Source organism: Mobula hypostoma, chromosome 4 (genome assembly GCF_963921235.1).
Source record: "Mobula hypostoma chromosome 4, sMobHyp1.1, whole genome shotgun sequence".
In the NCBI taxonomy this organism is placed as follows: Eukaryota; Metazoa; Chordata; class Chondrichthyes; order Myliobatiformes; family Myliobatidae; genus Mobula; species Mobula hypostoma.
This window is the reverse complement of record NC_086100.1, coordinates 70398429-70424496: the sequence shown is the minus strand read 5'-3', so window position 1 is coordinate 70424496 and position 26068 is coordinate 70398429. Positions and strand designations below refer to the sequence as shown.

The 26068-nt window shown below is 39.9% G+C and overlaps 1 protein-coding gene across 2 annotated transcripts in view; it reads right to left on the bottom strand.

The window, feature by feature from the left end:
• Window positions 1–26068, bottom strand: part of LOC134345375 (calcium-binding protein 39) — an 82092-nt gene that overhangs the window by 40120 nt on the left and 15904 nt on the right. Inside the window, exon 2 of one of the 2 annotated variants that reach the window (XM_063045928.1) lies at window positions 11514–11655. In XM_063045928.1, the coding sequence (XP_062901998.1) occupies window positions 11514–11627 (114 nt within the window). In that variant the 5' untranslated portion in view covers window positions 11628–11655. Of the gene's footprint in view, window positions 1–3028; window positions 3102–11513; window positions 11656–26068 lie in introns of those variants that run through there. The other variant, XM_063045929.1, reaches the window with a different exon arrangement.

Genomic DNA, 26068 nt, shown 5'->3' with positions numbered 1-26068 from the left:
TCTTCATCGTGCAGGACATGCTTTATTATTAGCATTAGAGAGGAGGCCCAGGAGCTGAAGATGCACATTTTAGAAACAGCTTCTTTCCCTCAGACTAATTTCTGAAAGCTCAGTGCACAGTTCCAGCAGATAACAGCAGAACAAAATTGCATATTGTTTTCACAATTATACAGAAGTTACAGATAATAAATTAGAAATGGGTGAAAGTGAGAACTGCAAGGAAAAAGCTTCGTTACTGAATTTTGAGGCTTCGGAGATGAATATGAAAAACTATTAACTCACTGAATTTCCCAAAGTTAGCCCTGTTAGACAAGGTTTTATGGTAGATGTTTGCTTTGTAACGTATAGAAAGCGTTTCCACTTCTGATGGACACATGCTGATTATTAAAAAAAAAGGACTTCTTGAAAAGCTGATGATGGAACCCTGACAGTTTGATGGTTGTTGTGCTGAAAACTTTGGTATGGCATCCAAAGGCTTCATACTTCTGTGGGAGAAAAAATCTGATCAAGAGTACTGAAAAATAATGAGTCCTTCCAAACCTCTTCCAGAACAATTCTGGTCTTCTGAAGAAATCCATGATGTCAGAGATTGTTGCAGAGTACCATGTCCTTTCAAACAGTTGGAAAGGGGGAAAAAAAAGCTTCAGATTTAAAGCACAATAAGGACCATCTTACCTTGTACATGCCTACTGCATTGTCCAAGTTATTGGCCGCTGAGAAATAAAACAAGCTAAGATTTCAAGGGCATAACACATGTTTTTATGCCAAGAGAAAAGGAACACTTGAGGAAAGCCAGACAGACAGATATTCAGATAATTATTTTTCTTGTGAACTTTCAAAGCCCAGAAGTATTTTCATAGATTGCCTGCCAGCGTGATATCCCATATGCAGTAGATATATCAAGAAAGCACGAAAATGCTCTACAGCAGGGGTTCCCAACCTGGGATCCATGGACCCCTTGGTTAACAGCAAGGCTCTATAGCATAAAAAAGCTGGGAACACAGAAAGGGTTTCATGGAACCTATTGGTAAACTAGGAAAGGAACATTTAAGAATCTCCATCCTGGTAGAACAAAGACAGAATTTATAACTTAGCATGCCCATGAAATTCACTGATCAGTCGAAGAGTTAACTCTATGCTCTTGTACCGAGGACAATGTAGATTGTGGGGGGGGGGAGAAGAATGAAATAGATGAACAAAACATCTTAGATGGGCTGGTGGCAGTCGGAATAGTACACAGGTGGAGTTATTTGAAATTGAAAAACTTAATGCTGTAAGATAGCAATATGTACTGAATATGAGGTGTTGCTCTTCTAGCTTACACCTGATCTCACTATTGTAATGAAGGTGGCCAAGGGCAGACAGGTTAGTATAGGGACTGAAAGGGGGTTGAAATGACATGCAGTCTGAAGTTCAGGAAGGAGGATGTAGACTAAGATCAGGTGCATGTTCCCTCGACACTTGGGTCTCACCAGTACAGAGGAGACCACACTGAAAACACTGAATGCAATTGTCAAGGTTGCAGGAGGTATAGGGGATCAGTGCCTCTTCTAGAAGGGCTGTTTCGTTCCATGGATAATTGTGAAGAAGGTGGCAGAAGGCACAAAAGTTGCACTTTCTATGGTTGCAGGGGAAAGTACATGGGATGGGGAGGAGTGGATGGATAGGGTTGAGGGTGGATCAGGGAACCATGGAGACAATGACCCCTGTAGAAATAAGAGGTGGGGGTTGGAAGAAAGAGGGGAAGATGAGGCAGGAGGTAGGATTCCACCTGTCTTGTCTTCCCATGATGGAAATGATGAAGGAAAGAATGCTGATACAGCGGCTCATGGGATGAAAGGGGAGGTCCAATGGAGATATACTGTTGTTCTCTTTGGGAAGTGGAGAGGGGTGCTGGTGACAGCAGATGTGCAAAAATAGAGAAAATATTTTTGGTCCCCATTAAGAATGGTTTGGGCATGGGAAATCTAGATGTGGTGGCAGAGAGGGCTGTCATGTTTCCTGGAAGAGATTTCAGAAGTCCTTGAGTGGAAAGCCTCAGATGCTATGGAGACAAATTGGGAGAAGATGGGTGCTATCCTTGCAGGAGACAGGATGGAAGAAGCAAGGTCAAAGTATCTGTGGAAGGCTGGGATAGTTTGCCTCCAGAGATGAAGACGGATCCAGAAACGTCAGAAATAGTCAAAGTGAATTTGAGAGCAGGGTGGAAGTGGTGGCAAATGTGATAAAATTAAATCAGAATCAGGAAGCAGCACCAGTGCAGCTAATGAGATAGAGAAAATGCTGAGGAGTACTGCCAGTGCAGGTACACAATAAAGACCATTACACATAAAAATAAGAGGACATAGCTACAACTCACATAAGTGTAAACTGTTACACCTTTGATCGGTAAAAAGTGCAAGGAATTTAAAAATTGGTTCAGGTAAGAATAAGATCTGCCAAGTGAATTCGCGCATAGGCGGAGGGGAAATGGTAGGGTTTTAAAAATTTTTTTAAAGAAATCAGAGGGCCCTAAAACCATCCTGATGGAACATGGAGATATATACAGAGACAAGACATCCTTGGTAATGAGACAGATGGAACCAGAGAATTGGATGATGATAAAAACATGGAGTGAAGAAGTGCCTTCAGTAGACAGGAAAGGACTGAACAGGGAAGATAGGATAGAGTAAAATTATGAAGAGTTCAGTAGGGCAAGAGCAGGCCCTACACCTTACATTAAAAAGCAGGCAGCAACATAGTCCTGGCATATCATCAGGGGGAGATCACCTGATGCAATTAGACCAGCAATGAATTACCTGTACACTTATGGTGGATATTAGAAGATAGTTTGCCTCCCGAGGAAGAGGCAAAGATCTGGCCAATGAAGAAAAGTGTCAGAAAGATTCCAGGTGAGTTAATTTGTTAAATTCCTTGATGCCCTCAGAGCTCAAAGAACTCACTCAGAGATTAAAGAACAAGAAATCAGAACGGGTGAATACGGATGCTCCTGTTGTATTTACTTCTAACACTGTGGATCTGCACATACCACATCAAATGAAGATCAAGAAGACACCAATCCAATCAGCCAAAAATATTGTGGACAAATGCTGAAAAGATCTGTAACCAAATTCAGAGAGAGGAATTCCAGTTATTTTGGAAGTGATACAATTGGAAATCCTTAAGAATTTCTGAAGTTGGCTTAAATTTTAGGTACACTTTAGTAAATAGCTGCAAAATACTTCTGCAGCATGTGTGAAACCTTCAGGTTCTACATCTTTTTTATTAATTTTATTTTTATTTGGATAAGGAATTCACAATTATCATGTACTTTTTTCACACATATAACCTTTTCCATTTTTTTATATGTATAAAACTACAATTATTTATACATTCTTAAGTACACATTGAGATGATATAAAAGGAAGATAAACATTTAAATAGATAATTATGTACTGTGGTAAATCTAACCTATTAGGCTAAGTAATGAAATTCGTTGTTAAGAAAAATGGTAATAATAGTTTCCATACAACCCTTCTGGACCATTTCCACTGGTCCAAAATGTTGCATACAAGCCTATATACCAACCATTGTAGGTATTTATATCCCAATTTGTTCATGCGTGTTCCTGCCCGCAGACATAATTATCCAATCCCTATGTACTTATTTACTTAATTCTTTCTTTTTTTTTTATCCCTTTCCCAAATCTTTCCCTTTACTTGTGTTAATTCTCTATTTTCCAAAAAAAAACAACAAACATTTAGACTAGGGGTGCTTACGTTAGCAATATTACTGTGTTGATGAGAAGAGCAATATAAATCATTAGGAGAGTCGTCTAAAGTCTGCTCGCATTGGGGTTATATATTCAATCCATTTATTCCAGATTTGATAAAATGTTTCTTTTTGAGTTCTCAGGGAGTAAGTCAACTTTTCCATTTTACATATTTCCAAGATAATTGCGTACCAATCTTCTAATGTAGGTGGTATTGGATTTAGCCATTTTCTAGTGATTGATTTCTTACTTGCCGCTAAGAGGGCCTGCAGCAACTTTATATCTTCCTTCTGTTCAAGGAACAATACATGCCCCAAATAGAGCGTCTCAAAGTTCAGAGGTATCTGGGACCTAAGTACCTTAACTAATGTTCTATGAATACCTTCCCAAAATAGACTTAATTTAGGGCAATCCCAGAAAATATGAAAATGATTTGCCTCCTTGGAGCCGCACCTTCTCCAACACATCACATTTGTATCTTTATATTTTTCCTGATATGGGGTCTTGAAGTATCTTATAATGTTTTTCCAACAATGTTCTCTCCAAGTCAAAGAATTAGTCGAGGACCATTGAAAGCTGCAGATTTTCCCCCAAGCCTCCTCTGAAAGTACCAACCCCGTTTCTTTCTCCCACTTCTCTTTAATATACAGTGTATTTACATTTTTAGCATGGGAGAGTGCATTATATAGGCGAGAAACTGATTTACTAGGTATTGAACTGCAAGCCGAATTCAGAATCTTGAAAAATTCTAATTCTACTGTTGATAGGTCTGTATATCTACAACTCTGGTTAACATAGTTTCGTATTTGAAGGTACCTAAAAAAGTCATTATGTTCTAGGCCATGTTTGGCCTGCAGGATTTGGAAACTTTGTAATACTCTTTTATCTATAAATGAGAGGTAGGTTGTAAGACCTTTCTTTATCCATAGTTCAAATCTTTTATCTCCTCTGTTGGGAAGGAATTCGGTATCATATGCACACCATCTAAAGAGTTTTAGCATGTTATTAATTCCGCATAAATTAACCACTTTCTGCCATACTTTTAATGTAAGATTTATCCAAGCATTATTAAATTTTTCCAACTGGGCCATCAATCCTTTGTCAGCTATTGAGGCCTGAAGAGGAAAACTGTCAACTAATCCAAATTCTATTTCCTTCCATCTAGCCTTATATTCCCTATTACACCAATATAACAGAGGGGTTATCTGTGAGGCATAAAAATAATTTCTCAGGCAAGGAAGAACCATACCTCCTCTTTCCTTCCCTAACTGTAAGGTGTTGTATCGAATTCTAGGTTTCCTTCCTTGCCAAATGAAGCGGGAAATCCATTTGTCCCATTCCCTGAATTGATTATCATCCACCTCCACCGGTAAAGTACGGAAAAGATATAATAACCGAGGAAGAATATTCATTTTTATAGTATTTATCCTTGAATTTAAACTTAAAAAGGGGATAAGATTCCATCTATGCATATCTGCTTTCATCTCTGAGATTAATGGCCCATAATTTACCTGTGACAGTGTTGAAAGATCCTTCGGCAGGGTTATTCCTAAATATTTTAATGATTTAGCTTCCCACTTAAGATCGTATGTATCCTGCAATTTTTTGGATGGTGTATAATTTAGGGACATAACCTGCGTTTTCTTTACATTTATTTTATAACCTGATATTTTCCCAAAGTCATCCAACAGTGTAAACAATCCTATAAATGATTTTTCTGGTTCACTCAGATAGACCAAAACATCATCTGCGAATAACGCCACTTTCTGTTCAATCCCTGCCACCTTGATACCTTTTACGGTTTCGCTCTGTCTTATTAGTTGGGCAAGTGGTTCATTATAGCACAAAAAGGAGAGGAGAAATTGGGCATCCCTGTCTAGTGCCTCTCTCTAAAATGAAGGAGTCAGAGAGGTCCCAATTTATCTTAATTCGGGCTGTAGGGCTGTCATATAGAGTCTGAATTACTTTAATAAACCTTTCTTGAAAGCCGAATCTTCCTAACACTCTGTATAGGAATGCCCAACTAACCGAATCAAAAGCTTTCTCAGCGTCCAATCCTACTACCATTGTCTCTGTCTTGTTCTTATTAACCTGTTCTAATATGTGCAGAGTTCTCCTTATGTTGTCCTGTGTTTGTCTTTGTTGAATAAATCCAGTCTGGTCTAAATGGATTAGGCCAGGTAAAAGCTTTTCCAATCTGCACGCTAATATAGATGTAAATAGTTTGTAATCTAAATTAAGAACACTAATTGGCCGATAATTGCCACATTCTAGTTTATCTTTACCCTCTTTAGGAATAACTGAAATAATCGCTTCTCTCCAGGAAGGTGGAGTTTCTCCTCTCTGCAAGATCCAATTAAAGGTGTTAAGTAGTAATGGGGCTAACTGTGTCTTCAGGGACTTGTACCACTCTGAGGTAAACCCATCAGAACCCGGGGACTTTCCAACCTTTAACCTGGAGATGGCCACGTTCAGTTCTTTGACAGTTACTGGTTCTAATAAACTTTCATTTTGTAAATCTGTAAGTTTGGGTAGATCTAAAAAATTCAATACACTGTCTATATAGGGCTCATTGGGGGCCCGGGGTTGGGAGTACAGCTCTCGATAATATGTTTCAAAACTCTCTTGAATTTTCCCTATTGTACTCTCCACAAGCTTTGTCTTTGGATTCTTTATTTTATGAATTGTATTGTCTGCTTGTTGTTTTCGTAATTTATATGCTAATAATCTAGCTGATTTACCTCCTACTTCATAATTCTTTTGTCTCAGGTAAAGAAAATTTCTTTGAGTTTCCAACGTATAAATATCATCAATTTCACTTTGCAATTTCCTAATTTCCTGTTTTCGATTTGAATTACTTTTGTTGCTATCTAAAACTTGAAGTCGTTTTAATTTTCCTTGAAGGTCTGCTAATTTTTGTGCATTGATTTTCTTCATGTGAGTAGTAATGGAAATAATTTTCCCTCTCAGTACAGCTTTCAATGTATCCCATAAAATCACTGGTGATGTTTCTCCCGTGTCATTAAGGTCTAGATATTCTTTGATTTCTCCCCTTAATCTCTCCATTACTTTCAGGTTATTGAGTATATGTGAGTTTAGCCTCCATAGTGTTTTCCTCATTTTCCTTTCCAGGATTAGAGACATAGAGACTGGGCTATGATCCGACAGATCAATTGTTGCAATATTACAGTTTTTTATCCTGAGTCTATCTGTATTAAAGATAAAGAAATAGTCTATCCTTGAATAGGCTGAATGAGGGAAAGAGTAATATGTATAATCTTTACTAGTAGGGTGTTATTCCCTCCAGACATCTATAATTCCCAACTCCTCCATCAATGAATTCACTTTCCGAGTCAGAGGTTTATTCTGAGTAACTATTCTTGAAGAATCTAATATAGGATTTAATCTAATATTAAAATCCCCTCCACAAATTACTACCCCTCGAGAACTGACCATTAGGTCAAAAATATGTCTATAAAATGACCATTCACTACCTGGAGGAGCATAAACATTCAGCAATGTTATTTCTGTACCTTCTATTCTTCCTGTGATTTTTACAAACCGTCCTTCTTTGTCTCTAGTCTCTGAAATATGTTCATAATTAAGAGTACTTGATATTAAAGTAGCTACCCCTCTTTTGTGACTCAATTTATATGATGAATAAAATACATGCTTAAAGCCCATTCTTTTTAATTTTCCATGTTCAGATTGGCTCATATGTGTTTCCTGGAGGAAAGCTATTTGTGCCCTCTCTTCTTTCAATTTAGACATAATCTTATTTCTTTTAATTGGATTCAAAACCCCATTAACATTATAGGAAATTATTTTTACCAATTCAGTTTGCATTTTTCTCTAGTAGAAAAAAAGCACTCTCCTTTTCTAACCAAACAGTAAGCAATCCCTTCTTAACAGTAAACCAAAACATATAACCACACCCCAGACATTTCTGAACGTATAACATTTGAAAATTTTTCCCGACTTCCCACAGTGAGGCCTGAGCACCGACCCGCCTCAGTTCAGAGGGATAACCTCTATCTTCACCCTGTGTTAGCGGGCCCTCAGCAGTTTGAATAATCATAGAGAATTTTCTCCTATTTATGTCTCGACCATATTGCTATCATTCAAGTTATTCCGCCTAGTTTATTTTCAGTTACCAGTTTTCATTTTACTTTTAAGTCCGATTTACTCTTTTCAGTCATTTCTCTTAATTAATCTGTATTCTCTGTACATTCACGTCTGAATATTTGCAGCTTTTCCTTGTAGTTTGACACTCTGGTTCGAGTGGAGCGTCCTCGCCCCACTAACTGCCACGACTTCTGCCGAATCCTCTCCAGTAGCGACTCCGGTTGGGTGATAACTTTAATAGGTAGTCCCCGGTCCGCCAGGTCCGACATTGCCTCCTCCACCGTAGCGTAAGTTTTTGTCCCTTCGTCGTAAAAGACTCTCAGCCGAGCTGGATACAGGGTCTGGAACCTGATGTTGTTTTCCTTCAGGACTCTCCGTGTTTCCGTACATTCCTTCCATCTGGCAAGAATCCCCGGTGCGTAGTCGTGGTCTAAACTGATTTTGCAGTTGTTCCACATGAAACCTTTCTTTTGCCATGCCCGTTTAAGCACCTCTTCCTTCGTTCTGTAACTGAGAAATCTGATCAGAATCGATCTGGGCTGGGCGCCTGCTGGAGGCTGTGGTGCCAACGCGCGGTGAGCCCTTTCTATCTGTAGGTCTTTTGCGGCCGGTATATCAAGGTTCTCTCTAAGCAGCTTCTCCACGAAGGGAATCATCAATCCGGGTTTACCTTCGGTTCCTTCGGGAACTCCGTAGATCCTCACATTTTCCCTTCTCGAGCGGCCTTCTTGGTCTATTAGTTTCCACTGGAGTTGGTCTTGTAGCTTCAGCATTTCTGCTATCACTTCCTCGGCATTTTGTAGCTTCTCTTCAATTCCAACAATCCTCGCTTCGGCTTCATCTATCCGCGAGTTAGTTTTTACTATTTCTCCTTTAATATCTTCCAGCTGTTTGCTGTTATCTTGTCGGAACTCGCGAATCTCTCCGAGAATCAAAGACAGAGTCACTGATTCCCCCTCATTATCTCCGTCCTGGCTTGCCGTGGGGGAGCAAGGCCCTTCGCCTTGCTGCATCTCTTTATGTTTATCAGCCTTTGAAGCAGACTTTTTATTCTTGTTCTTAGACATCATCCTTGCCCCTTTTATTAATATAGTTATGCAATATTAAGTATTTGTCTAAATTCGATTTTGGGGCAGTTTACCTTCTTTTTTGTCGAGAGACCTTTTCCTTACGCCGCCATTCCCTTGATCAGGTTCTACATCTTCAAAACCAACTGGAGTAAATTCCTCACCTGAGGCAGGACAGCCTTAGTGCAATGCACACAGGTAAAAATCATGCAGCACTTCAGTGATAAATGAAATATTTAATAGTAATTTTAAGTTAGTAGATATGGTATAGTACTTGTATTGCACCTCTCACCCTCACATTTGGACTACAATTCATTGTCAAGTACTGCAGAATACTGTATTTCATTTTGTTTTACCCATAATCTTTAGTATTTAGAAAGCATTCTGGAGTATGAAACAATATGCTTGATTAATTGAGCTCTCCTATTCTTCATGGATACCTGATGGAAAAACTTACCATGAAGATTTAATTCAGCTCAAAATGGCTGAATACTTCCTAAAGAATTGGGATACTATAATTAACCTTAATCCATGTCAGAAAGGTGCATCGGCTATGATTTATAATATTATTATGAAACTTAGGAAAGCTCCATTTGATAAGATTAGGGTAGATTGGGAACAGGAATTGGGGTTTATCATTTCCGTGGATGACTGGGGGCAGATTTTACAATTAGTCAATACTTCCTCTATCTGTGCTAAACATTCCCTAATTCAATTTAAAGTTGTTCATAAAGCACATATGTCCAAAGATAAGTTAGCACGCTTTTATTCTCATATTAATCCTTTTTGAGATAGATGTCTGGGGCAGATAGCCTCTTTAACTCATATGTTTTGGTCCTGCCCTACTCTGGAAACTTTTTGGAGAGACATTTTTAATATTATCTCCAAGGTATTGAATATAGATATCTCTCCTCACCCTATTACTGCTATCTTTGGACTACCTAAAATTTCCAGTAATCTTTCCCCTTCAGCTCGTAGAATGATTGCATTTCTTACTTTAATGGCGAAAAGATGTATCTTACAACATTGGAAAGAGCTTAATGCTCCAACTACCTTTTTTTGGTTTTCTCAGACGATATTATGCTTGAATTTGGAGAAAATTAGAAGCAATCTTTATGACTCCTCATTTAAATTTGAACAGACTTGGAGATCTTTTATTCAATATTTTCATTTAATGTAATATATACCCTTCTTGTTTTTTTTACTGTTTTTAATGGAGGTCGGGATTGAGGACGTGATTTAAGTTTTTTAACTCTGTTTGGTTTCAAGTTAGCCCATTGCTTTGCTTTGCTTTTAGTTAGTTGCACGGTGGGTTTTTTTTGGGGGGGGGGTTCCTTTTCTCTATTTATATATAAAAATTAGTATACTATTATGTTACCTTGGTATGTTATGTTTAAATTACATTGTTTGTAGTATTTTTTTTGTATTAATATCTTCTGTAACTTTATTATATTCTAACAGTGTATTAGTGTCTATATGGCTTACCTTTTTGTATACTTATTCAATAAAAAGATTTAAAAAGAAAAAGAAAGAAAGAATTGGTCCACAATTCTGTGCATATTTATCTAATTAAAGTTCCTTAAAGCTGTTATAGCCAATGGCATGCGCCTTAAGTAGCCTCTGACAACCAAGGCCAGCTCACGTGTGGCTTAGCTACACGTTTCTGACAAGGGAAGGGGCAAAGGCAGATTACTGGAGCCTTAAAGCCAGTGCTCTGAAATAACTTGGGGTTGTTATATGTGGGAGTGATAGTAGAGAGAAGCTTGCACTACCTACTAAATGCTCCTAATGGTGTGCATCTCAAATAGCCTCTGACAACCATGTCCAGCTCCTGGCAAAGGCAGGTTACTGGCATCTTTAAAACCAGTTGCCTTGAACAGATGGGGCTCATTAGATGTGGTTGGCAGCTCATCTAGAAGGACAACTCTGATCTCAAACCTCCACTGCCTTGCAGCTATACCCACTCATGGGGAAGGCTTTAGGAGTAAATCTCAAGGGAAAAATCCAGAGTTGGAGTTCCTGAGGCAGTCCTACATTGCTCTCAATACTGACTGGCAACTCCTGCAACATCAATGGTGCCAACTGTATTGGTCACTGTTCTTTTGCATTCATCAGATGCACAGTGGAGCTTGCTACATGGGCAACAGCTTGCGCTCCATATTGTACTGTCCTGTCTTGCTCATCTAGGCAGCTAGAACGCAACATCCATGGTGGACCCTGACCAACGAAGGCTTCAATTTAAATATCTTAAAGAGTTCAAGCAGCTCAGTCACTCCTCCGGAATGTCATATGTAACTATTGTAATTATAGAACTGGAGAATAAAGCATGAAAGTGAGGAAGTGTTTTTGTTAGAATACTTAATGACTTTTACAGCTTCAGGCTTTAATCCTGAAAGCTCAGATACTTGTAGATAGAATTGCAGTACATCTTCGGGAAAAATAAGTTTCTAACATTCTTATCATGCAAATTTTAAAAATTATGAATTTATTTAACATTTTTAATGACGCTATGAGAAAATGGATCTCAGGGTTGTATATGATGACATATGCACGTTGAACTTTTACTGTACCTTTTCTGCCTTTTTGTCAGAAATATCCTGCTTTTCTAGTACTGCCATGCTTTCCTTCAGATTTTTCACGATGTCTGCTGGAGACTTATGTGACTTGCCAAATGGAAATGGCATTGTTGTCAACTGAATCAGACTCTTCCACCTGTGAATGACAAGAGAAAAAATATGCTTCAGAAAATTAATATTTCAGATTATACACCAACCACATTTGGATACATTGTGGTTAGTAATAACATTTAACTTCTACAACAGGAATTAGCCAACCACTTCATTTAATACAGAACTAGCTGAAATAATGGAAATGCAGTCATTGCAATTTGATTCTGGATGTCAAACTTGCAATTTGGTGCAATATTCAGTCAATTATTCTTCAGCAGTTTAACTACTAATATTTACCAATCTATTTCAGAGAGCCAAGTACTGTATATCTTAGTGAGACTTCAGTGAAATGATACTTCAAAGATTCAAAGTGCATTTATTATAAAAGAACGTATAAATTATACAACCTTGAGATTTGTTTGCTTCACAGGCAGTCACAAAGCAAGGAACCAAAAAAGAACTCAATTTTTAAAAAAAACCCAAAGGACCCACAGAGAGAAAATAAAATCAAACCATGCAAACAATAGAAGCAAGCAACAACAGCACTCCGAACCAATTTGTGTCCTTAGATCCAAATCCCCAGAGCAGCCTACAGTAGGCCCAAAGCCTCAGTATTTAGTCCATCATATTAGCGGGGCAAGTTGCCATAAGGTTTGCAGACACAAAGCACAGCAGCCAGGGGCAGTGTCACAGCCTTAGCGTCGTGGAGAGGAGCCCTAGACTATCCGGGCCAGCTTTTAAGTTGTCCGAACCTCGTACCAGGACCCACGCCTTGCCATAGCGAATCCTTCTGGGCCTAGTAAACAAGCGCCCAGTGATTTGCTTCAGACTTGGATTTCACTGTCAGAGAAGTCATCTCGGCCTCTCCAAATCGGCTTGGCAATGACAGCAATCCAACCTTGCCCGACTCTTGTCTCGCCACCCTGCTTTTCCAGTTCACCTGGGCTGGCGTTTAGTTCATTCAAACAGCACATTGTACCTCATATTAGGATCCGGGCTTCACCATGGTGAATCACTCCAGTTATTTAGCTAATAACTAAGTTAATCTTCAGAAAACATCAAAACATTTCCTGTAATCCCTGCTGCGTGCAAGCGCTTGGGTGCGTGTGCGCATGTGCATGTCAGATGGTCTGTTATCCTGGCGTATGGTCCACCTCACCAATTTCTGTAATACAAAGCCTCATCATCTGAACGTTCGCCAATGAATGAGTTGAGAAAAGAATTGCATTTATAACCCGAAAGGGGAATGCGTACCCTCTCACCTCTTTTCCTCCTCTGCTCTCATGTCTTGCCCATCAGCTCCCTCTAGTTTCCACCTCCTTTCCTCTATCCCATGGTCCATTGTCCCCTCCTGTTAGATTCCTTCTTCAGCCCTCTCCCAGCATCTTACCCCTTCCCCCTCACCTTGTCAGCTTGCATTCCTCCACCCCCCTCTATCTCCCCACCCCCCTCTATCTCCTTATTCTGGCTTCCACCCATTTTCTTTCCTCTGCTGAAGTCTCAGCCTGAAACATCTACTATTTATTTCCTTCCATAGATGCTCCATTAATGAGTGCTCTAACTAATCAATGTTTTAATTAAAGCAACATACATCAAAGTTGCTGGTGAACGCAGCAGGCCAAGCAGCATCTATAGGAAGAGGCGCAGTCGACGTTTCAGGCCGAGACCCTTCGTCAGGACTAACTGAAGGAAGAGTGAGTAAGGGATTTGAAAGCTGGAGGGGGAGGGGGAGATGCAAAATGATAGGAGAAGACAGGAGGGGGAGGGATAGAGCCGAGAGCTGGACAGGTGATAGGCAAAAGGGGATACGAGAGGATCATGGGACAGGAGGTCCGGGAAGAAAGACGGGGGGGGGGGTGACCCAGAGGATGGGCAAGAGGTATATTCAGAGGGACAGAGGGAGAAAAAGGAGAGTGAGAGAAAGAATGTGTGCATAAAAATGAGTAACAGCTGGGGTACGAGGGGGAGGTGGGGCCTAGCGGAAGTTAGAGAAGTCAATGTTCATGCCATCAGGTTGGAGGCTACCCAGACGGAATATAAGGTGTTGTTCCTCCAACCTGAGTGTGGCTTCATCTTTACAGTAGAGGAGGCCGTGGATAGACATGTCAGAATGGGAATGGGATGTGGAATTAAAATGTGTGGCCACTGGGAGATTCTGCTTTCTCTGGCGGACAGAGCGTAGATGTTCAGCAAAGCGGTCTCCCAGTCTGCGTTGGGTCTCACCAATATATAAAAGGCCACATCGGGAGCACCGGACGCAGTATATCACCCCAGTCGACTCACAGGTGAAGTGATGCCTCACCTGGAAGGACTGTTTGGGGCCCTGAATGGTGGTAAGGGAGGAAGTGTAAGGGCATGTGTAGCACTTGCATTCTGACATGTCTATCCACGGCCTCCTCTACTGTAAAGATGAAGCCACACTCAGGTTGGAGGAACAACACCTTATATTCCGTCTGGGTAGCCTCCAACCTGATGGCATGAACATTGACTTCTCTAACTTCCGCTAGGCCCCACCTCCCCCTCGTACCCCAGCTGTTACTCATTTTTATGCACACATTCTTTCTCTCACTCTCCTTTTTCTCCCTCTGTCCCTCTGAATATACCTCTTGCCCATCCTCTGGGTCACCCCCCCCCCGTCTTTCTTCCCGGACCTCCTGTCCCATGATCCTCTCGTATCCCCTTTTGCCTATCACCTGTCCAGCTCTCGGCTCTATCCCTCCCCCTCCTGTCTTCTCCTATCATTTTGCATCTCCCCCTCCCCCTCCAGCTTTCAAATCCCTTACTCACTCTTCCTTCAGTTAGTCCTGACGAAGGGTCTCGGCCTGAAACGTCGACTGCGCCTCTTCCTATAGATGCTGCTTGGCCTGCTGCGTTCACCAGCAACTTTGATGTATGTTGCTTGAATTTCCAGCATCTGCAGAATTCCTGTTGTTAATGTTTTAATTAAACTAGCATGCAATAAAAATATTTACTGTTTTCATTGGGATCAGCAAATTCAGTTCATAGATGTATGTGGGTTTAGATATTTTTCTGCAACTATATCACCCCATTACAGACCAGATTTAGTGAAATACAAAGAGAGAACAAACAGGACCACTTACTTATACGTAAAGAGCTTGTGATTTTTAACTCATAAGCTACCTCCTAAGGAATGATCACTTAATGTGAAATACAACCACCCCAATATTTTTACAGAAGCTAACTTCATGTTACGATAGTCATGGGAGATTTTAACATGCATGTTAATAGGAAAAATCAGGTTAGCAATGGATCTCAAGAGAGAAAATTTGCTGAATGCCAACAGGATGGCTTTTTAGAGTAGTTTGTTGTGATCTTACCAGGGGAATCAGCTGTACTGGATTGGGTGTTATGTAATGAACTGGAGGCGATTAGTGAGCTTATTTTAAAAGAGCCCTGAGGAGCCAGTGATCACAATATGATTGAGTTCAACTTGAAATCTGATAGGGAGGAAGTAAAATCTGACATAGCAGTATTTCAGTGGAGTAAAGGAAATTACAGTGTTATGAGATAGAAGTTAGCCAAAGTAAATTAGAAGGAGATGCTGGCAAGGATGACAGCAGAGCAGAAATGGCTTGAGTTTCTGGGGAAAATGAGGAGGGTGCAGGACAGATGTATTCCATACATGAAATACTCAAACAGCAAAATATTACAACTGTGACTGACAAGGAAAGTCAAAGCTAATGCAAAAACAAAAAGGAAAGGTACACTGCATCTGGAGTTTCTCCGGTTAGCGGACCATTTCCCTCCACGCCTCTCTGACGTAATGGGGAACCGCGTACGAGGCAAGTTACAGCAGGGTTTGCCACTGCCTTCTGCCGGGTGAGTTTCCAAAGAGATCACCAGATCATAATCCAGCACGAATGAAAAGCATGCAGGGGTGCCGGCCAGAGCTGGATTTGAACTCAGGACCATTCATCCTGAAATCTGATTCTGATGCCACTATGCCACCAGCCGGGTCATAAAAACAAAAGACAGGGTATATAACAAAGCAAAAATTAGGCAGAAGATAGAGGGTTGGGAAGCTTTTAAAAACCTACAGAGATCAACTAAAAGAATCATTAGGAAAAAGATGAAATATGAGAGCAAGCTAGCAAACAATATAAAAGTGTATAATAAAAGCTTTTTCAAGTACATAAAAGATAAAAGAAATGAGAGTGGACAGAGGACTGCTGGAAAATGAGGCCAGAAAAATAATATGGGGAGAAGGAGATGGCAGATGAATTAAATGTTTTGCATCAATCTTCACTAGCAGTGTGCCAGATGTTGTAGTGTGTGAAGGGAGTGCAGTTACTATTAGAAGGGAGAAGGTGCTCAAAAAGCTGAAAGATCCAAGGGTACACAAGTCATCCGGACCTGGTGAACTGCACCTTAGGGTCTGCAAGAGACTGTGGAGGCATTAGCAATGATCTTTCAAAATTCATTGGGCTCTGGCACGGTCCCAGAGGACTGAAAAATTGCAAATGTCATTCCACTCATTAAGAAAGGAGGAAGGCAGTGAAAAAGGAAATTATAGATCAGTTAGCCTGACCTCAGTGATTGGAAAGATGTTAGAGTCAATTGTTAAGGATGAGGTTATGGAGTACCTAGTGAAACAGGACAAGATAGGATAAAGTCAGCATGGTTTCCTGAAGGGAAAATCTTGCCTGACGAACCTGTTGGAATTCTTTGAGGAGATTACAAGTAGGATAGATAAAGGGGATGCAGTGGATGTTATATATCTGGACTTTGAGAAGGCCGATAAGGTGCCATACAAGGCTGCTTACCAAGTTAGGAACTCATGTTATTACAGAAAAGTTACTAACATGGTTAGGGCATTGGCTGATTGGTAGGAGGCAGTGAGTGGGAATAAAAGGATCCTTGTCTGGTTAGCTGATCCTTGTCCTAGTGGTGTTCTGCAGGGGCCCATGTTGGGGCTGCTTCTCTTTAAGCTGTATATCAATTATTTAGATGATGAAATAAATGGATTTGTTGCCAAGTTTGCAGATGATTATGAAGATTGGTGGAGTGGCAGGTATTGAGGAAACAGGTAGGCTGCAGAAGGACTTAGGAGAATGGGCAAGAATGTGGCAAATGAAATACAATGCTGGAAAATGCATGGCCATACACTTTGGTTGTAGAAATAAATGTGCTCTCCCCATTTTCTAAACAGGAAGAAAATCCAAAAATATGAGATGCAAAGGGACTTGGTAGTCCTTGTGCAGAACAACCTAAAAGTTAACTTGCAAGTAGCGTCGGTGGTAAGGAGGGCAATGCAATGTTAGCATTCATTTCAAGAGGTCTTGAATGCAAGAGTAAGGATGTGATGCTGAGGCTTTACAAGGCACTGGTGATGACCCGACTTGAGTTTTGGGCTCCTGATCTAAGAAAAGATGCGTTAGTATTAGAGAGTCCAGAGGCAGTTCACAAGGATAATTGCTGGAATGAAAAGGTTATCAAATAAGGAACATTTGATAGTTCTGGGTCTGTACTCGGTGGAATTTAGAAGGATAAGAGGTGATCTCATTGAAACCTTTTGAATGTTGAAAGGCCTAGACAGAGTAGATGTGGAAAGGATGTTTCCCATGGCGGGGGAGTCGAGGACAAAAGGGCACAGCCTCAGGATAGAAGGCCATCCATTTAAAACAGAGATGCAGAGACATTTTTGGCCAAAGGGTGGTGAATTTGTGGAACTTGTTACCACAGGCAGCTGTGGAGATCAGGTCATTAGGTACATTTAAGGCAGAGATTGATAGGCTCTTGATTGGACACAACCTCAAAGGTTACAGGGAGAAGGCCAGTGAATGAGGTTGAGAAGGGGAAAAAAAGAATCAGCCATGATTGAATGGCAGAGCAGACTTGATGGGCCAAATGGCCTAATTCTGCTCCTGTCTTATGATCTTATGTTCATACGTTGTCATTTTAAAATCATAGCCTTCTCCCAATGATGAGGAATGTCATTTTTATTATCCCCCAACGTTGTTGCTAGTTTTGTTAGGTGTTTGGTATGTTACTTAGTACACAGCCTGTGCCACTTGGTTTACACCCATTAATGCATCATGAAATAAGTTACCTAGAGACACAAGAGATTCTAGATGCTAGAGTTCCACAAAGTAACTTCAACTTGGTAGATGCACTGTTTTAGGTTGCTCACATTCCTCCTATTCACTTATTTTCCCTATTCTTTCTGCCCTTGATCAGCACCTTCCCATTTACACCCTGATTCCTCTGATACCCTCACATTTCAACAGCTTCCAGGTAACAAGCAGATCATCTTCTCATGTACATCCAATCCATTTACACTTCCATCTCCATCAGAATGGTCTGATGGATCTTCATTTTTTAACTTGGACAAAGGCACACCACATTCATTACCTAGCTAAAATCTCTTTTAAAGTGATTAACTGTTCCTTGATTCTACTGATCCCCTAAGTGCATGACATAGATATGGGAGCTCATATGGGTCCTGGTGTTGCCCACTTTTTTTAAGGATATATAGTACCATCACAATTTCAGTCCTACTCAGATGCCGTCCTCTCAATTCTTCTTCCAATATATGGATATTGGTGCTGCACCCTACATCAGTCTTAAAAAATTCACTTCTTTTGCTGCTGATTACCACCTGATTTCACTTTCACATGATTCTTCGCTTCCTTTTGCCATTTTATCTCCATCTTATGGCTAGCTCAACTGCACATTATGAGACACAATCTATCCTTCCCCTAACATCCTGATAGAAATAGAAATAAAAAAGGCTGGAAGTAATGCCTCAGGCATATACTGCAGTGCCTTCTTCAGGACAGACTTGGAAGCTTATGTGCTGTAATGGGCATTACATTTTTCGGGACTGTTCTGCACTGTATCTCTAAATAAATAATAAAATTACTTGAACTTCCGTATACAAGCCAGAGCATCAGCAGTAAAAAAAAAAGGCATATTGCTCAGAGCTCCACCCTTCATATCAGTAGTAACCCTGATGTGCCTTGCGTCATTAACCTATATTTCCACCCCATTTTCAAACAGATAGAATTTAAGATCACACCCTTCTTAATCTCCTTCAGCTCAGCCACCTGATGTTCTTCTAAACTGGTGGTTTTCTCCCTCCCCCAACTTCCTCTGCTCCATTTTCACAAGCACAGCATATAGAAGCCACAGCTTCATGAACTTCCTGTCCAATACACTGTAACCTATTCTACCCATTTCCACTATGATAACCTTCTTAGAACATTTCCTTAGAGAAAACTCTGAACATTATCTCTTCTGCAAAGCATAATGAACATGAAGAAATCCAGGAACATTCATGCCTTTTCTTAAAATGAAAGATCTTAAAATGTCTCAATATTCAGGAAGCAATCTAAAAATGACAACTAAATTTAAAACAGAATAAAACTGCAAAGTAAGTGAAAATAATTTAACTCTTTCCTAATCTGCAAGCTGGGAATTCTCATTTAAGTGAATTGGGACTCCAGTTTTGTAGCAGGTATGGCCAGAAGTTGAAAGAGGCAGTTTCTCCGGCATATCATTGGGGAAATCCCACCAGCTTCAAGCTCTGCAGTTGAACATGAAGTCCAACAAGTGACAGATGCACAAACGTCTGATACTTCGAAAACATAGAAGCCCATAAAAGTCTGGGAACTTACAAGGGCTGATGAATGGTAGTGGTTTGCTTCAGAATTACTAGCATCTATAATGCTTCTAACAAAATACCACGCAGAATGTGTATTTACCAATTTAGCAGAAAAACTGTTGGTACATGACATTAAAAACTATAAAGAATTTTAATTTACCATGCACAGTGAATGTAAATAGGAATTCCATAGTCATCGCAGGGACAAATAATTCCAAAAAGTATTCAAATCTATTTAAAGTTACAAATAAAATTATTTACAGTAAAAATGATCAACAATTTTAAAGCATACATTAGTCCAACTTCATAACATCGCTTTTTCTCCTTTCAATGAGATAGATGGACTTGGTGCTGTGATATCAGATTCTCAACATTAGACTGAATGTCACTCAGGAGTCTCAGATCACCACATTCAGTAAGCTGAAGTCACCTTCACTGCTTTGAATGAAGTTGGGTAACTGCACTGAAACTGCACTCCACTAAATATGATATTGGAAAGGCAATAAAGAACATCTTGACCTTTTTCTACAGTGCAGAATAGTATTTAGAGATTTCTTTCTGCAAAGAAAAGTCTTGACATGATTTTTTTTTAACCTCAAGTTTCAGCTCAAAGTCATTTTGTAGCGACATCAGTTCTTCATCCATCCTTTCTGTTAATTCCTCATGAGAAATGTTCAGGAATGGATTTATTACCCAATCTGGAATTTGGATCAAGAGAAGATCCTGAAATTTCTCTGACATGTCCTTATGCAGCTCACCCAATTAGGCACAGTATACTTGAAGCTCATCATCTGGTGTTTTTTTCCCCTTCAAGTCATGGGGCTTGGAAATTGAAAAATGTCACAATGGCCAGTGTTGCACTTAAATAGGGTTAACTTGGACAGAAATGTAGAGACGACTGATTTGACTTTGATGAGATTCACATCATTTCCTTGTGATTGAAGATTGATTTAATTAAATTTTGTGAATAAGTTCGACAAATAACCAATGGCAAGCCCAATATTCTTGAGTTGATTACCGAATGAAGCATTCAAGTTTTCAAAGAATTTTTTCAGTTTCCTTTTGAGAGCCATCTGACTACTGTGTGCAATAGCAAGCATTCAAACTGTTCATTATTCTCAACAGAAAGCTCTCAAAAGAGACGAGAATTGAGAGCATGGGACTTGATTTTATTTACCACTACAACAACAGCATTTAAGGATGTATGCAGCCAATCACTTGGTTTTGTGTGACAAGATGTGGTCTGTGAATTACATGGTGAATGGTAAATATGTCAGGTACAGCTTTTTTCAAGAAACTAGTCACCCCATGGTGGTGTCCTGTCATTGACGGTGCCCCATCAGTTCTACAAACAATGTTAGTGAGCGGAATGTCCTTCTCTTTGAAAAATTGCTTGACCACCTTTAAGTATCAACTTCCCTTTCATATCTGTCTAGAAACATAGAAAACCTACAGTACGATATAGGCCCTTTAGCCCACATCCTTACTTTAGAAATTACCTAGGGTTATCCATAGCCCTGCTTCTAGTCCCCTTGCAAATAACTCGAACTATGAAGCAGACAAAACCAAGAAGCAAAGATTCATTGCCTGGCAAAGTTGACTCATCCAACTGCAGAGCAAATTCTGTGGTTCTAAGTATGTTGCACAATGTGTCAGACATTTCAGCTATTCATCTTTGAACAGAGCTGTCGCTCCACAGAATCGCTTTCATTATTTGGTCTGGTGACTTCCGTAAAACAGTACTCAGAACCTCCCTAACTCTGGCAGAATCAGTTCTTTTCCAAGTGTAAGGTGCCTTCCAGATTTTGCAATGAAATGTTATATAAAGCATGCAATGCATCACTATTTTGTTGTGAAGTACTGGTAAACATGTTTTAAAGTGTTTTCCGTTTATGAAAGTTTTTACAAAGTGACTGAAAATAAGCCAAGTTCTTGTTTGCTTTATCAGAGTGTATTCTCTTCAGATGTTCAAGGAGTTTGGATAGTTTCATTGCCTCATTTGAAAAATGTTTTTTCCACACAAGAGACACATTGGCTGCTTGGTGCTACTATAAATCCATATTTCAGATACTCCAGACACTACTGTCTACTCTTTTTCATTAGGTCTGCTTCTGCCATTTTTGTTAAGGGTTAACAGCTACAGTCAATTGCCTATTGCTTAAGTCCAATCTCAAGCACTGGAATCAATAAAGGGAAAAACTATGTCACCATAGCTCAGGCAAAACTTAACTCTGCACGAAGTACATAATATGGGCAGCGATATCTCAGTTGGGCCCTGGACTAGAGAAATGCGCCAAAGACCATTCAAAAGGGCAGATTCTGAACTTTACCCCATTGAATACAATATCCTAATTCACAGAAATTGTGTCACTGCGTGATTAGAGTACGGGTATCGTACTACAGTAGTGAATAGCAATAATATGAGGGCTGGGCCCGAAAATAACACAAATCAGTACAGATTCCTTATGATATGCCAAATATAGAAGTGGCACATTGATTTTCAACTATAATGTGCATCGAACATTGAGTAAGAATAGTGGGTTTGCAAGAAGTGATCTAATTATGTGTTATTGTAATCAACTGAGGCACTGAGGATCAAATGCTTATAAGTAATCCTGAGTGCTGTTTCTGCATTTAACACAATTGTCCCACAGACCTTCGTGTACAAACTCCAACTCCTCAGTCTACACACACCACTGTGCAACTGTGTTGGACTTCCCACACAACAAACCTCAATCAGGATGCAAAACCACTCCTCCCTCCGTCACTCCCAGCACAGTTACCCCCACTCTGCTCACATGAACACACGGCCAAACCCCTGAATAATCACATTATCAGGTTCACCAATTACACAACCATGATGGAGTTCATCATTAACAATGACAAGACAGCCTACAAGGAGGTGGTGGAAGAGCTCGAGGCCTAGTACCAGGGAAATAACCTCTTCCTCAATGTCAACAAGATGGTTATCGACTTCAGAACTAGCACAACCTCTCATGGTCCCAGAATTGTACACAATTGGGAAAGCTTACCAACTCCTCTAATATCTGAAAGGGCTAAAGAAAGCTGGACAATGCACATCTACATTCACATCATTCTACAGATGAGCAGTCTAGAGCATCCTAACATGTTACAGAAACTGCATTGTGGTGGTCAGGAAAGCTCCACAACAGGTAGTCAAAACTGCCCAAAGCATTACTGACACTAGACATTATTGACATCGAGGACATGTATACAGAAAGGTGCCAGTAACATCATGAAGGATCCCATCCACCCTGCTCATGGACTGCTTGTTCCACTCACATCACGGAGCAGGCTATGTAGCATTCACACCAGGACTACCAGACTCAAAACAGTTACTTTCCTCAAGCAGCAAGGCTGCTCAATATCTCCACTCACTAACCTATCCCTCCACAACCTCAACCACTATTACTCTATCATTTTCTGTCAATCACCTTATGTACAAATACACCGGTGCTTATTGAATTGAATTTATTTCTTACATCCTTCATGTACATGAGGATTAAAAATCTTTACATTATGTCTCCATCTAAATGTGCAATCATAGTAATTTATAATAATTCATAATAAATAGAACAGTCAATGTTATATAGAGTACACTCAAATCAATGTGAGTTAATCAGTCTGATGGCCTGGTGGAAGAAGCTGTCCCGGAGCCTGGAGGTCCTGGCTTTTATGCTGAAGTACCGTTTCCTGGATGGTAGCAGCTGGAATAGATTGTGGTTGGGGTGACTTGGGTCCCCAATGATCCTACGGGCCCTTTTTACACACCTGTCTTTGTAAATGTCCTGAATCATGGGAAATTCATAATTACAGATGCACTGGGCTGTCCGCACCACTCTCTGCAGAATCCTGCGATTAAGGGAGGTACAGTTCCCATATCAGGCAGTGATGCAGCCAGTCAGGTTGCTCTCAATTGTGCCCCTGTAGAAAGTTCTTAGGATTTGGGTGCCCATACCAAACTTCCTCAACCGTCTGAGGTGAAAGAGGCGCTGTTGTGCCTTTTTCACCACACAACTGGTGTGTACAGACCACGTGAGGTCCTCAGTGATGTGGATGCTGAGGAACCTAAAGCTATTTACCTTCTCAATTCCAGATCCATTGATGTCAATAGGGGTTAGCCCATCTCCATTCCTCCTGCAATCCACAACCAGCTCCTTTGTTTTTGCAACATTGAGGGGGAGGCTGTTTACTTGACACCACTGCATCAGAGAGATAACTTCTTCCCTGTAGGCCACCTCGTCATTGTTTGAGCTTAGGCCAATCAAGGTAAACTTAATTAGCAGATTAGAGCTGTGGGTGGCAACAAAGTCATGGGTATACAGGGAGTAAAGGAGGGGACTTAGTACACAGCCCTGAGGGGCTCTGGTGTTGAGAGTCAGAGGGGTGGAGGTGAGGGAGCCACTCTTACCACCTGCCAGCAGTGCAAGGCAGGGTCAAGTCCAAGGTCTCTGAACTTTGTGTCGAATCTGGATGGTGTTATGGTGTTGAATGCTGAACTGTAGTCCAAGAACAGTGTTCTCGCATAAGCATCCTAACATCACTTTATAGACGTACAATCAATGTATACAAGTTTACGTATTTATATTTAATTTGTTTTATTTATGGTTATGTCTTTATCTCATTGTGTTTGTTTTCATGCTATACCGGACCTGGAGTAATAATTATTTTATTCTTCTTTACACTTGTGTACTAGAAATTACATTAAACTGTCTTGAATTTTTTTTAAAAATTAAGCTGCCCCTTGCTACTGATCAACCCCCCCCCCACTATTCCCTTTATCTTTATTGTCCCCTTAGAAACTCCCACCAGCCCAAGGGGGCAATATTGCCCACTTTTGGGAACCAGTTCTAGAGTGAGCATTTTAAATAGAATACTTTCTATCACTGAGACCCAAAGTGAATGACTTCACTTTTGACTACATCAAAATTTCCCACAGCTTTGCCCATTTGCTTAATCACTTACATCTGTGTAACCATTTGTTTCCATTTAGATTAACACATCCTATTTTTGTCATCAACAATCTTCATACATGGCTTTCCAGGTAATTTTGTTTCATCGTGAGTTTTCGCCTTATGCAGCATTATAACACATTAATTGCGTTCAGCCAGATTGAGTACCTCCCTTTTATTCCTGCACCCCCTCCATCTGTCAATTTCCTAATTATTTTGTAATATACATTCATTTTGAGTTTTAACTTTACCACACTTTTTTTGAAAAATGACTTGTCTTCAAAGAATTATGAAAGATGCACCAATGTACTTTTGACCAATGTAGTTGTCTCGCAAACAAATTCCATGTTTATCAAGCAGGATTTGACCTCTACAAGACCATCTTGCCCTACGATTAGCTGAAAATGGTTATTCAGCCAGTATCCTTATTTATAAAAGGAAGGAAAATCAAGAGCACTTTGGAAGAACATCCAAGGTTGAGGATGACACAGTGGCAAAGCTAACTGCGTTGCTAGATTGCTGCTCTCAGACAACAGTTCTCACTGGACTTCTGATGCATCTGTAAAGGATAGTTATGTCCTCCCTCTGATTACATCGATTGCAAGTCTGTAGATTCACAGACTATAAGTTGCCTCTAGTGTGCAGATGAATGGTATTTTCCGAGGGGAGCTCAGAAGAGATAATGGAATTTCTTTAAAATTCAAAGCTTTCTTAATCCTCAGGGCTTGTCACTGTATTTCCATTTACATCAATGAACCCACTTGTCTGGTTCTGATCTATTCTGGACGTTTCTTTTCCCATTTCTATTTTTTTTACCACTGATGCTCTCAAAGGATCCATATCTCGATTTCCCATGTTATTTGCACACTACTTTTCAGCAATATCACTTGAAAACATTACAGGCTTTTCCAAATACACTGATGCCATCTAGTTTCATCCCAGCACAAGCTGTGTTGACTATTTTTGAATTGTCAAGAATATACAAGAACCATAGAGAAATTAAAACCCATGCTTAAATTTGCAAAGCCCTGGCTACTGAACCCATCCCTACCCCTGGTAGCATCCAAAACCAAACTAGTGAAATCAGAGCCTCGGTATCATATTTGATGGGGAAATTAGCTTTGCCAATTTCCAACTCTTAACAGTTTGGTGAAACCCTCCATTATCTTTATCATGACTGTTACAAACTCCTATATAGGTGCTTGTACTCCTTGGTCCATCCTTCATAAATTAGAAGCCACCCAAACTCTGCATGTTACAATTTAAACATTGACTGGTCATTATATAAAATGTGCAAAAATCCAGAAAAACTTGTTTAGTCAAAATTTAAAGCATACTTAATCTAGGCTCTATTGTGCAAAGGTTGCAGAGAGACCAGGGTTCCACCTGATACAAACAAAACTAGCTCTGAATACAATATAATCTGTATTTAACTGACCAAATCCAGAAAATACAATGGAAAATGTGCTTTGACCAAACTATTATCTATGCATACCAGTCAGAATTGCCCTTTGAATTATTGTTCTTTTCTCTCTATTCTACCTTTGCACCCATTAACTACAAGTTAAATTAGTGTTGGTCTGAATAAGAATAATACTTAATTTTAAATGCAAAACCCCTGTAATCAATCTACAGATGATTTACAAAGATTAAATGCTACATAACTTTCACACTGAGCATAGATTCCATTTTGAATTTCAGCAGAATTAAATCTATTACAAAAGAGAAATAACTATCAATTATAAAGTTGCCTAAGGTAGCTTAGTTTCAAGACCTAATATTTACTTCTGTAACTAAATCAACTACAAGCCAAAAGAATCACTGGAAAACATTAGAATGAGCTAAATGCACTAACATTG